This window comes from Camponotus vicinus, unplaced genomic scaffold, assembly GCF_025532165.1.
Source record: "Camponotus vicinus isolate PSW18456_S1 unplaced genomic scaffold, iyCamVici1.0 SCAF_2, whole genome shotgun sequence".
NCBI classification, from domain to species: domain Eukaryota; kingdom Metazoa; phylum Arthropoda; class Insecta; order Hymenoptera; family Formicidae; genus Camponotus; species Camponotus vicinus.
In genome coordinates this window covers 24,659,524-24,673,145 of record NW_028141956.1, presented here as the reverse complement: position 1 = coordinate 24,673,145, position 13,622 = coordinate 24,659,524, and the positions used below count along the sequence as shown (strand labels likewise).

The 13,622-nt window shown below is 37.6% G+C and overlaps 2 protein-coding genes across 3 annotated transcripts in view; one reads left to right on the top strand and one right to left on the bottom strand.

Annotated features, from left to right (window-relative positions):
• Positions 1-13,622, bottom strand: part of LOC145967210 (uncharacterized) — a 124,752-nt gene that overhangs the window by 81,937 nt on the left and 29,193 nt on the right. The window lies entirely within an intron of this gene.
• LOC145966088 (uncharacterized) overlaps positions 6,575-13,622 on the top strand; it is a 71,974-nt gene continuing 64,926 nt past the window's right edge. Inside the window, exon 1 of one of the 2 annotated variants that reach the window (XM_083089872.1) lies at positions 6,575-7,469. In XM_083089872.1, coding sequence (XP_082945998.1) covers positions 7,395-7,469 — 75 coding nt within the window. In that variant the 5' untranslated portion in view covers positions 6,575-7,394. The remainder of the gene's footprint in view (positions 7,470-13,622) is intronic. The other variant, XM_083089871.1, reaches the window with a different exon arrangement.

Genomic DNA, 13,622 nt, shown 5'->3' with positions numbered 1-13,622 from the left:
GCTTAAGAAGTCAAAATATTGATAAAAGTATATGGAACATGTTGATTACTCATACTTTTGGATTTTACAATCCAAGTTTAAAAGGATACAATGATGCAAAATAGTTTGTAAATATTTTAATCATATTAAATCAAGAATTTAATCATGCTACTTTTATAATTGAGTCTCTCAAAAGTCAAACTGTTCAAATACATTTTTTTCTAAATTTCTTAATTTTAGTACTAGACATTAATCATGTATTAAATGAAAAATTTATGAAAAGTAGAATTTACTTCTTGATTGATTATTAAAAAATTAAACGCAAACTATTAGACATTTATGATAATTTGAATAATCAAAATTGATTACAATATTATTAAAATTGATCTATGAAAAAATTGTTTGCTAGTTTGCAAAATAATTGGATTTTATTTACAAAAGCTGAAACTGAGAATTATTTAGATAACTTTATTGTGATTCGTATAATAGTATATTTTTATTTCACACATTTCAAGAATTATATTTTCAAGAAATACTATATTTTTTATTTTAGCATTATATATAAAATAAATTTGCTAAGTGAGTATCCATATACGCACGCACATTCGTACGCACGCATACACATGCACACAGATATTGTAATAAAAAGAAAAAGGTTTATTTTAATTGAATAAAGTAATTTTTTTTATTCTTAAATGTTTGTGTTATATAATTTTCATTCTCTTGTATACAAAAACTATTTCAATTCGGGAAATATTAATCAAATAATTCAGAATTATTTTTCTTTTTGTTAAAGCATATCAAAATGTCATTAAAATGTGACGTGTATATTTTCTAGAATCATACTCTTTTTCGAACTTTATTTTGTTTCATTTGATTTCAAAGTTGTCTATGCATCAAAGAGCATCATTTCATGCTTTGGAAATATAAGAAGACGCGAGATAAATTTCTTCAGGTGGCGACTGTGACAGATATTCTGTCGTAGGCATTAATGATGGTACCAGTTAGGTGTCAGTTGACGCATGACGTTTGCTTTTCGTGTGGTGCGTACTAACGATTCGTTGTGACAACAAAGATATAATGTTTTTCACGGTTATTAAACATGTCCGGCGACTTCGCACCGCAGGCACGCCCATTATGTAGCAACGGTGTGCGAGTATATAACGCCTTAGGATATATTTTATAGAGGCGATGTTAGAGAGGCACCAATATGGCTAACTAGCAGCCATTCCCTTCCGCATCCTGATTTTTTATTATAACCACTGAAATTATGTACATGAAAGAAGTGCTGGCAAAAATTCCGATTATAGAGACGATACGATAATTTAAAGTTGCTCTCGTAAAATGTTCACACTCTTTCCTACCTTATTCAAAAATATTGTGTTTAATGATCGTCACTCATGTAAAAGATACTTGATAAAACTTGGAGGGTTTGCTTCCTTATTATTATATTGTTAATAAATTTTTATGACAATTAAGATTTAGGAAGAATATATTTAATAAAAAATATTCAAATTATCATATCGTGTAAAAGATACTTGATAAAATCTGAAAGGTTTACTTCATTATTATTTTATTATTATATTATTAGTAAATTATTAAAATTATTAAAAAAGAATATATTTAATAAAAAATATTTTTTGCTTGAAATATTCGATATTTATTTATATGAGAATTAAATATATATTTTAATATTTTCAATAAACTTTAATATTTTCAATAAACTTTTATATTAGAATTAAATATATATTTTAATATTTTCAATAAACTTTAATATTTTCAATAAACTTTTAGGTTTTATCAGAAGAAGTTTTTTTTCTCAAAATTGACATAAGTCTAATATTAGACTATTTATGCTTTTAGCTAAATAATTGTAAAATATACGATAGATATTTGAAGCATGCAATCTATGTCACAAACGTCCTTTCATCGAGATTCTAGGAAGACATCTATTTATATAAAATGTTGCAACTCATCTTTCGCAATAAACAAACCATGGTGCTCGAATTATTCTCTATTCAAGAGAGAGTTATTTCCTCAGCTACGAGAAAAGAAATTGCATAGAAACAAGATCATTGCGAAATGAAGAGATCTCGAACAATAGGCACGTTTCACAATTGCGGTCGCATAATTGATTACAGTTCATCGCGTTGGCATCAAATTCTATTACCGTAAACTTATTATTACATAAACTTAAGCTGTACCAAAGTATTCATTCAACTAATTGAACGCGAATCGATAAAACGCCATGTGTGGGATTTGCATGTTAATTAACTGATCCTAACTGATTATTTCGACCATTAATTTATGCGCAAAATGAATTTAAGCGTGTGCCACACATGAATTATGTAACCGTACTCCATGTTCGAGAAGTAAGAAACTTGTAACATTGAAGAATAATCAAAGAAAAAGTAAAGATATATTGTAGCTTAATGATTATTAGTAAAACGCTATAAAATGATAATAAAATTAATAAAACATAAAAAAGCAGCTTTATTATAATAAACAAATTATAACATGCTTCTTTATACATTAATTTATATTAAATTAAAATATAAAATTTCTTTTATTTTTTTAAAAATTGTTTTTAAAGATAAAATATATTTCTTTTATTTTTAATGATTATTTTTAAAGATGAAATATCTTTTATTTTTAAATATTTTGATTATCTATAGTATTTGACTGTATCAATTATACTGTCTGAGAATTATATAACTCGATGATTACGCATCAGCTTTAGCGTCCATATTAAATAATAAAATTATCTCACCTAATCGCAATTACAAGGAAACGCAAAACAACAAAACGTATAAATCGCGCACTAATCTCACGTTACGTGCGAGAACTGTTGCACCTGCTCAATGATATTCGCGAGAAAGGTACAAGGCGAGCGAAACGGTTTTTCTCATGAATCATCGCGAGCCTCCCCATATTTTCGAGCAACGGTGTAAATATATAACGCGCATAAGCATACCTCTTTCTCTCTCCTCCTCTCATTTTTTCTTTCGTATCCGTCACGCGCCGCGTAATGCAACGCAGCCATGAGAGCGCGTACATACACGCATGTATACGCAATAAACGTAACACAACGTAGATTAAATGCCACCCTCGCATCACGCCGGCGCAACCTGCGGAACTCGAACATTACCGAGCAATGCGGTTGTAGTAGATTGCGTGCGCCGAGTCTGAGTATTGTGCTCGGACCCACGTATGTATGTGTGCGTACCGTTTTGCGCATATATCGGACACGTAAATGCACATACGCGATGCGCTCCGGACATCGCCGGAGCGTGCATCTTCGCAACGTTCTCTCGCGATTCAGCGCGTTGGAGTCGCGTAGCTCGCCCTTTCTCTCACTCCCGCGAGGGGCTCGTGTACGTGCGTACACGGGCAAACCTGTTGTTACCACTCCTCCCCCGGTATTATCTCTCTCACGCATCGGGCGCCGATTTTTATAAGCGAAGTGATTCACGAGGCAAGTTCATCAAGTCTCTCTTCCCCTCTGCCACCTTCGTAGGTACACGGTACGCTTTCACGAAGATTAGAGAGGACGGAAGAGAAGGAGAGGGAAAGCTCTCTTTTATTTCCGTCCATATTCTTGGACTACACTTGGACTATCAATGGCGTAAGCGAAGGGCGCTCGCACGATTTCGAGCCTCTCTTCTCCGCGCCAAGCGCAAATTGCATCTCGTGGAGCCAAGCGAGAGAGCTGGCCTCGGCACTCCGGCTACAAGAAGGACATACTTTAGGTGCATTACACTCCATTCATGCGCGCACTGAACGTTATAACTGTATGTTTGAATTCAACTCGAAGGATCCAGCAGCTTTAAATTACTCTGGTACTCTTGTACCTTGCTCGATAAAGAGAAGAGAAAAAAAAGAGGAGAGAAAGAAAGATACTTGATGTTCGAGGCTCTACATGTGATATGTGGAAGATTAAACGAACAGGAGAGATTTAAACTACAATTGAATCTTAACTTAACATCTATTATCTAAAATTATTGTCGAATATCACGACTGTTTTAAGGTTCGTCAAAGTGCAATATTGTGTAAACATTGCTGTACGAAACGCATGATTATCGCAAGAATGTAGATAAATATGCGTGATTAACAACCGCTACTTTCGCTCTCACGCGGTACAATCGAAATTTATGGACCGTATCTTCCTAAAACATGTCTTATAATCTTCACGCTCTCTGCCTGTTCTCCCTGATCACACTGTTGCCTGATGTGCATCTCGTGTTGAGTTTTCTATCTAGCTTCGCCATAAGCGCGCGTATGTATTCCATGATTCGAACACTTTGCTGTGCGAATATACGTTGGGACGGAAAGTCGAGAAGAGAGAGAGAGAAAGAGAGAGAGAGAGAAAAAGAAAGAAACCGAGAGAAAGACGAAAAGACAGAGAAGCTGCTTCGTTATCTTTACGCTTAAATCGAATACGGATGAAATTCCGAGACTCATACAAATGGACGACACCGTAGAAATGTCCGCAGCTTCCTGCACTGCCGTTGTTAGCGTTCCGATCAGCGAGGGCGATCAGCTGTTATGCGGCCATCCCACCTACACATCCGTGCGCGCGACAACGGCAAGATTCTGTCGCTAACATGATCCAACCACCACCACGCAAATAGCCGTGTAAAAGGTAATCAGGACAGTTCTCCTTTAGAAGATTAGTGCCGACGAGCATTATGCTTCTTACGATCTTGATACGTTATTCCAGCTACAGTGTGGCAATACTGATGATATCATTTGTCCTCGTGTCGTCGGAGCGCGAAATGTAATTTTACAAGCAACTCATGAGGAAGTTAATGTGCAAAGATCATATTAAGGATATAAAGTGACGAGTAAAAATAATCGCGTAAAAGAAAAAGAGCAATTTTATAGGCATCTATTTATACATTAATTCTAATTTTCTTTCTTACGCATTTTTATATGATTAGTTATTTTATTAAATTATATTTCTTTTAATTATATTAATATTAATTATTTTATTTTGTGTGTGTTATAACAACTGTTGTTAATTTTTGAATCATTTCTTTGATGACAATTTTATACTAAACACTATTTTCTAACGCTTGATGAATAATGCAAATTCCATTTGACAAAATATTGTAGCGATTGTGCACACACAGTTCAGATGTATAATGTGATAAATAGTTGAAGCAACCTTTTATGGTTATCGTAAAAATAAGATGTAACACCTCGTGATTGTAACTGTGCGAAAACATGGACGAAACTGTTTCGTAATGTTTACGATGACACGAGGCGGTTCGTTCAAATCGAAAAATGGGTTTCTTTACTCTTCTTTTTAATGAGATAATATATATGCGTAGCGTTACATGGCCAAAATAGAATTTGAGACTTGAGCATTGTCATAAAAAATCGAGTCTTGAGAAGTAACGATAAAAATAAAATTATTAAGAGATTCGCGAGAGAAAAAGAGAATATCTATTTTTCGTACAGATACATATTTATAAAATAACACTTTTATATATTTATATAATTATTAAAGTAATTCGTGCAAAAAAACTCGGTAAAGGAAAAATTATGACAAAATGAGAAGATTTAGATATTTAAAATCTTCTTTAAACACATTAAATTTTAAATAACCCGTTTTTCAAAATTTAGAGTATTATATATTTTTTTTTAATTTAGAGTAGTATATATTTTTTAATAAATACGTTAATGCATTTTAACACAATTGCGTTAATAACAAGATTTTAATAATAAAATTTTCGTATTTTTACCATGAGAAAAAAATTAATTTTTTAATTTACATGTATTATATTTCGCTTGCATAAATTAAAAAAAAATAAGCAAACCTTTTTTTCTTTTTTTTTCTTTACGATTTTTTTGCAAGATAATATACTAAGCAAGAATCGTAATGAAATTAATGCATTATCCTGTGGTATCGTCTCTAAGTTGGCCGTATCCTGATCGAAATCACTAGTCGAATTTATGAAGCATCCCACCCATCTTAATAGGTATTTCTCCAACAGCGGAACAACAGAAGCAACGGCAGCAACGGAGAGCCCACGATCGCCGCGTAATTCACGCGGGGGAAAACGTGCGGCGATTCGATCGCATTCGGCGGGCATTAAAGCGAAAGGCGAACGAAATAAAAAGTCTCGGAGTCGAGAGAACGCACGAGTGGAAAGAATAAGGGCGCCGTAAGCCCTCCGGTAGCGTATAAACGTAGCCGAGCGGGGGTCCGTGGCTGGGCGTTCTTTGAGATGGTCGATCGCTTCGCGGCGCGGAATCAATATTGTTGGATTGCTTCGATAACGCCTCGTAAATATAATAAAGCCCTCCAATCCCTCCCCGATGCCCTTGCCCCACGTATTTCCTTCGCGCAAGACAGAACTGCCTAAGAGATAATGGTCGAAGCCCTGGGCACCCGGTGAGTCGATTGGAGGGGGCCGCGATGGTAGGGCCCCAACCCCTCTTCACCCTCGTCTCGCTCTACCACATCGTTTTCGCTTTTTCTCCTTCTCTCTTCCTCCCACCCTGTTTTCCTCCCTCTCCGTCTGCCTCGTGATCCCTCACCACGATGCGGCGCGGCAGCAGACCTGCCGGGCACCAGAAGAGCCGACTCAGTGAGTTTCAGTCCGAGCCGGCGAGCGCTTGGCCCTCTGTCTCTCTTTCTCTCGGCGCGGTCGCCCATATCATCGGTTCTCCGACGGCATCCGTGACGGTCCCCGAACACCTCCGGTGGCTGTGTGTGGTCCCCACCTTTTTTCCTAGACGATAGGTTTCCGATAACGAGGACGACACCGAGTCATCTACCATCATCGCCAGGGAGGGTGGCGACTTTTCGCAGAGTCGAATGCGCGTTTCGCGATATTCGCAAACATCTCGTAATCGCAGTCATCGATCAACCGTGGGTGATTAATATCGACGAAAGAGCGAAGATCCGACCCAAGGGCAAGTGATATTCCGACCGGGACTGTCATCTTCCGCTTCGAAGGCGCCCGGAGACTTCGACGACCGATACGAAGGATGTCACGCTTTGCGGACCACCCTGGCTGCCGCGGCCGACGCCGTGTCGCGGTGGCTGCGATCCTGCCGGCGATCTTGCGGTGAATGTATACGTGTTTCCTCCCCATGCGCTGCATATGTATCGAGATAACGTGCGACGAGATAGCGTGACTCTCGGCGGGTATCATTGGTGAGTCAATGAAGCTCCAAGGGAAACGACGCTGATCGTAAGTTTATTATATTATTAGCCGATGTGGTCTCCAGCGAGATTGACCGGTTTCCTCGAGTGATGATTTCTCCGTGGAAGAGAGAAGCCGGTGTTGTTGTCATCGAGTCGATTGGTGGACGTGCGACTTATCCGAAGAGGAATACCGCGTTAAGGACGAGCGCGGAGCGCGAGTGACAGTACGCGTTTAGTGTGCGTTTCTTCTTTGTCTATGTTTTCGCCCATGGAAAATTGTGCCAATCAGGAATTAATGTACGCCGGAAATTGCAGCATGGAGGACGTAAGCGTAAGTATTACATGTTGTCCCGCGAAAGCGGAAATTCCAAGTTTTTTGTGCTCTTCAAGAGCCATCCACCGTGAAAATTAATTGCATAATTCCTACGGATGTTATTCGAATGAGTAACATTTCGCTCACAATTAAATGTTGTGATGCTTATTGCGAAAATGAGCGACAAATCGAGGAACTGCTCGTCGTTCTCTTTGTCTTTAGATTTACATTTATTTGTTTATTGTGTTTAATATGAAATATATGTGGAAACATATATTTTTCGTTTTTTACCATCGTTTCGGAATATTGCAATTCTATTGTCTTTCTTATATAGTCATGAAGCGGGTTCAACGCATAAAGGTTAATTAAATTTTGATTTAATCAATCTCTACACAAAACAATTCATAGATAGGAAAAAATAATATATGTAATTACCCCAAATATTTCAATACCGGTCTATCGTTTACCCCTTCGTATTTCCCTGCCGAGAGCGGTGTGAAAGCAAATGTGTCATACGAGTTGCAACCCAAGAAACAAGTTCGTCTACTCAAAAGTAGCCCGGGATGGATCACCGCGGATGACAGCTTGTATTAAGAAGGCAGCGACAGACAAATTTCCGCTGACGAGACGCAAAAAACGGCCTTGTTTCTTGGAGGGACCGAGATGAAACCGGGGATGGAATCGGTCGCTCGTTACACCCTCTCCCCCTCGCCTTCTCCTTTCCCCACCGCACCTTCCTCCGGTCGATTAGTCTCGGGGGACGCGGTGGTTCGCGAAGCCGGGGTCGTCGCCGAGATATCGCACACGTGCACCCAGCACACGCGAGAAACGAGACGGTGGGCTTATTATTAGTTGGCCATTGGTCGACTCTCACGCGTCCGCCATCGCGCGGGACAATGCGCCGGGGATTGCTTATTGTTGTTTATATTTACGCGTCGCGGCATAAATCTTCGTTTAAGTCGCATTCAGCCGCCATGCGCTGAGAGAGCGACGCGCGCGCGAGCGCAAACACACACGTATGCAAACACACACATTCGCACACTAGTCGCTTGCGAACGGAGCGCGCGCATGGTTCGTCACGGATAACGCGCGGTCTTCATTAAACTTAACTTCTTTGCGTGCCGACCGGCCATTAAGGACGGAGGACCGGCCTACGACTAATTTGTACTGTAAATGAGATCTCGAGGATCGTTACCCGCGTGAAACAACGTCATTCTAACGGTCGGAACGCCGCTGCTACGTAATTATCGCTTTCGGCTGACGAATGGGAAAATAGATAATGCTACTTGACATTTGTTTCCATTGTCGATTCTCTCTCGCGACTGTGTCTTTGTAATATGCAGATAGGAAATAATCGATGAAATTATATCATCAGATAAATTACATTATATTTACATTATATATTCATAATTACATTATAATATAATTATAATATAACATAATTTAACTATAATATAACATTATAATATAAATATTACATTATTAAAAAAAATTATATTGTTATCAAATTATTAATAAAATTATATTATTATCAAGTTATATTTTCAAATTGCTTGAAATTTGAATATATAATTCTTGATAATATTACAAGAATATATATTGCGATCATTTTTTGAAATATTTAAATATTAACAGAAAATTAACAATATATTGCATTCACGTGCGAAATAAATTTTTCAATCGGAAGCTAATATATTTATAACACAAAGGGAATTATTTGACACACGAAGCATTGTATTTCGGCCATGATTGTTTCCGGCAAAAAATCTCATTTTTTTGCGTATTTATAAGGAAATGCAGTCGGCAATTTAATAGACAGACCAGCTCGATAATGATTTAAAGGTATGGTGAATAATACAACTATTGGTTTAACGGATAACTCATCCAGCCCACGCGAAATGCTTCCCATGCTGCCATTAGATTTGCAAGAACTGTTGATAATTTATCGCATCGTAGGAAATGAGTGAAGTTTAACGGCACCGGACAATGCTTAATAATTTAAACGAGCATAGTTTAGTGCTAACCATACACTATTCATGCACACGTCCATTTTATTACCAATATTATAGTACAGTATATTATATCCGGCATATTAATAAAAGGCAGTCACATTCTCGAGACAATGGCTCTTCGTACCTTCGTACAGCAGAATAATGCTTCCAAAGATTAAGACATTATTCGCAAGATATACTTATACACGGCGAGGCATTCCGTGCATGGTAATACGCTGCTTTTGGTATTGTCCTATGCGTGCGCGAAAGCGAGACGGCCTGTGTGCGTACGTGTATGTGTGTGTGATGACTACCTTTAGATCGCATCGGAGCAATTTTCACCGGCTAAACTGATCTACCTGCTTATATGATCGCGCCGCGATCAAGACCGTCCATCCGCGAGCATTTATATCGGCGAGGCGGCCAACAAGCACGGGGCGTACGTATAATATTTTGCCTAGGCACGAGGAATATACAGCTGTCGGTAAATTACGGCCATTAAATTATGGAATATAGCGGCGAGCGCGTTTTGCGAGAATTATTTTGCCATGTAAAGGGAAATTTATTCCCGCTTCCTCCTCCCCCGCGCGGACATTAATTCTTCACTTGAAAAGTGCGAGCCCCTCGAAATCACGCTGTACAGCGTCAGCGGGAATAAATGTGTCGATTTTCAATAGATGACAATTGCGATTAATCCATGCTGTTGGAGATACTTTGATGTTTTATGATTATTATTTTTAATTAAAAAATTCGCGTTGCTGAGGGAGGATGGATGCGACCATGATCACTTTGTTAAAAATTTGTAGAATACCAAGTTGGGAATCTAACATAAATGTCTTCCTCCAATGATATATATCGATTGTAAACTATTTTAATATCAATGCGATCTTGCGTGCACACATACAATCGTGTGAAAGATTTTAATAAAGCAGAGCACGATGTATGAAGATTCCTTGGTGCAACTACTTTTCTTCAGGGTGACGTAATAATTTATAATAAGCATGTTCGTGGAATCCTGCTGATGCTATTAAATCTAAAGTTAAAGGATATGGTTATTAATTTATCGCTAAATGAATTAACGACAGATGCGTTGTCAGAGGTCAGCATATTTGACCAGATCCATCAACGCTATGCCTTAAACAGTTAGACGATTGCTTCAACCGGTTACTCGCCACGTAATCTATCCGCTCTTCCTGAAGAAAATTGTGGCGTATCGTGTGTCTTCGATTACCTCTCTGCCGCCTGTACAAACACTTGAGAAGTGTACATACATGAATATATATCTATGACGATGCCCGAGGATGTGAAGAGTGTGGAAAATCTGATGCAAATATCGAGCTCAGCAAAATATCTTAAATTATCCTGCTTTTTAAGATTGATAAAATTTTATAATTTTTTTTTTTCTAAAATTACATACACACATATGAGCGAGAACAGACTTGATTAATTTAAGGAGCAAAAAACGAGATAAAAAGCAAGACAGAGGAAAATAAAAATGTTTGCGTAAGACATAAAATAGAAGAAATTTTTTTTTAAATTATGGCATTTGATATAATAAATATTGATGAGCCAAGAGGTTAAAATTTATATATTATTAAAACATATACACATATGTATAGTTTTAGATCTGATCCGAAAGATCGCTTTTTAATGCCCCTCACCCCCTTCTTTCACGGTTACGCTTTAGCTCTTTTTTTCTGTCCCTCTCCCTCTTTCTATCCTCTTTACCTCCGTGTCTCGCCACATTCGGAATTCAGATAGGGTGGGAGAAAGAGGCCCCCTTTCACGATTATCAAAGGGGAGGAGTTGGTGGCGCGAGGGAACAGCGTCAGCGGCCTTCGCGTCAGATAAATCTACGTCGCGATCTGCGTTCAAGAACGTCGTTATCTGCCTATGTATACGCGCGTGCACCTGCAGGCCTCGCATGTGCGTGCAAGCCGTACAGGAGCGGCGGGCTATCGTCCATCGCGACCAAGGTTTCCGAGGGCGCGTCGGACTTAACGATGAGAAGAGGCGCATGGACCAGCTGTTACCGATATTACCCCGGCTTTATTTTTCACGTCGGACTAGAGGGTTGAGAAATTATGGCGACATTTATAATTCGAACCGATTTCGTTGATGGTTGGCTGCGGAGAAAAAATAGCATCCCGCGGTCGAAATTAATTGGCTCGCGTTCAAACGTCAAACGCATATGTATGACAAGTGCGGAAATAATGCGCGACTTATAATTTAGTAATTATGAGAAATTGATGTGAGATTGTGCATAAAAGGATTATTGTATCGATACGAATTACATAAAAGTGAAAGTAGAAAAATGTTTTAATGCAAGAATATCGTATAACTTGACGCTTTTGTTGTGCGAGACTAACTTTCATAAATTATTTATTAGAGCACACGTAATCGATGCACTTGTGCGCCCGCAAAACTCGTTGCTGTCGGTTTACCTACTCCCGTCATTCGATTCGACTACCGTAAGAACCGGATTTCTGCACGAGTGTCGTGAAATATGTACATATGTATGCCGACGGGGTGACTTTTGCATCGAATTGAGAAACGAGAAATCGGCGAGAGCCGGGAAGCCAAGCGTATCAACCGTTTCTCGCAGCCGATCACAAGGGGCGAATGCACGAATCATCTGCTTATCTAATGGCGGCCGGAGCTACGCGAGTACGCGTTCAATTATGCGTATCGCATCTCATTAAAATGGTCGCAATAAATTGCAAAGAAAATCGTCCCACATTAAAATAATCGTGTTCGGATTTTATGCCTCAAAAATGAAAGAACCTGAAAGCTTCCTGTGCAAATTATTTTGGATAAAAATAAAAAAGAAAACTGCAAGGGTCACGCTTCCATACAGAAAAAAATAAGTGTCAAATCAAAACTTATATACTTAAACTAACGTGTTCATTATTTCGTATATACGCAACAATTTATAATCTTCTTGGAAAAATTTAATAATTTTAAATTTCAACAATATTATAGTCTTATTTTAATATTGTAATTGTCACCTCAAGAATATATAATTATTTAATTCTACTTTAAGAAAATTATAATCTTTGATTTAAAAATGTTATTTTCTATCCAACATTGTTTCTTTTCCATTCAAGAAAATTAAATCTTAAATCATAAGAATATATTTTTCTCGATTGAACTATATAAAATGGCTTCATTCAAGTAAGCAATTATTCAAGCAATTATATTTTTCTTTAATTAATGCAATATAATTCTCATTTCAAGATTTCCATGTTAAAACTAAATATATTTTCAAAACAAGAATGTCCTTTTTTTCTGTGCACTTATTCGTTTCAGCTGTTGTGTTTCCCTATTGACAGACCGGAGCAAATTTAGCTTGAAAGATTATCGATCGCAGGAGGGACGCGAAAAGTGAGTCATCGGTAAGATGTGTGACAAAGTACTCTCTTGGATTTCCTCCCCAAGAGACTCCATTTAATTGGCAATTACTTTCTAAGCAATGTCTACCGGCGTTGGTGTAAACGCAGTAGGCGTGCATGCATATGCATGCATCACGACGTAGCTTCCCTGGAAATTCTCGATGCGCGGATTTACGCGATAGGATGCTCCTGCGACCTGGGGTAGCAATGAAAAAGGCAAAAGTGGTGGTGCAAGGGACCTTATTTTTACTGTTCGACGGGGAAATAAAAGCGGCAGTTATTTACAATTTACATCCTATTCGTTGTGTAAATGATGCGCGTTTAAGTTTTATCGGAGATGAAAATTATCCGCGCGTTTTGGCCGTAAAAACTGCGTATGACACATGTACAGATATTTGTTGCTTCTGAAATTGTATGTAACAGTTGGTATAATAATAATAATTAAAATATATACTAAAATTACATTTAATCTTGAAATCTAAAAAATACAAAATTTAAATTTAAATAAAATATTTAATATCAATATTTAAAATTAAATAAAATTTAATTAATTTAAATAAAAAAATTAAAATGAATATTTATATAAACTTAAAATTAATATTTAAATAGAATTAAAATTAATACTTAAATAGAATAAATAAATCGTATACATGTAGATTCGAAAATTGACGTATCATCCGAATTGCTGTTTTAACATATCGTTAGTCGAATCGTAAATGATCGATCGCCGAGACTCGTAAAACTGATAGCGAGGCGCAAGCAATAAATTTTACATAAATACGCGCTGC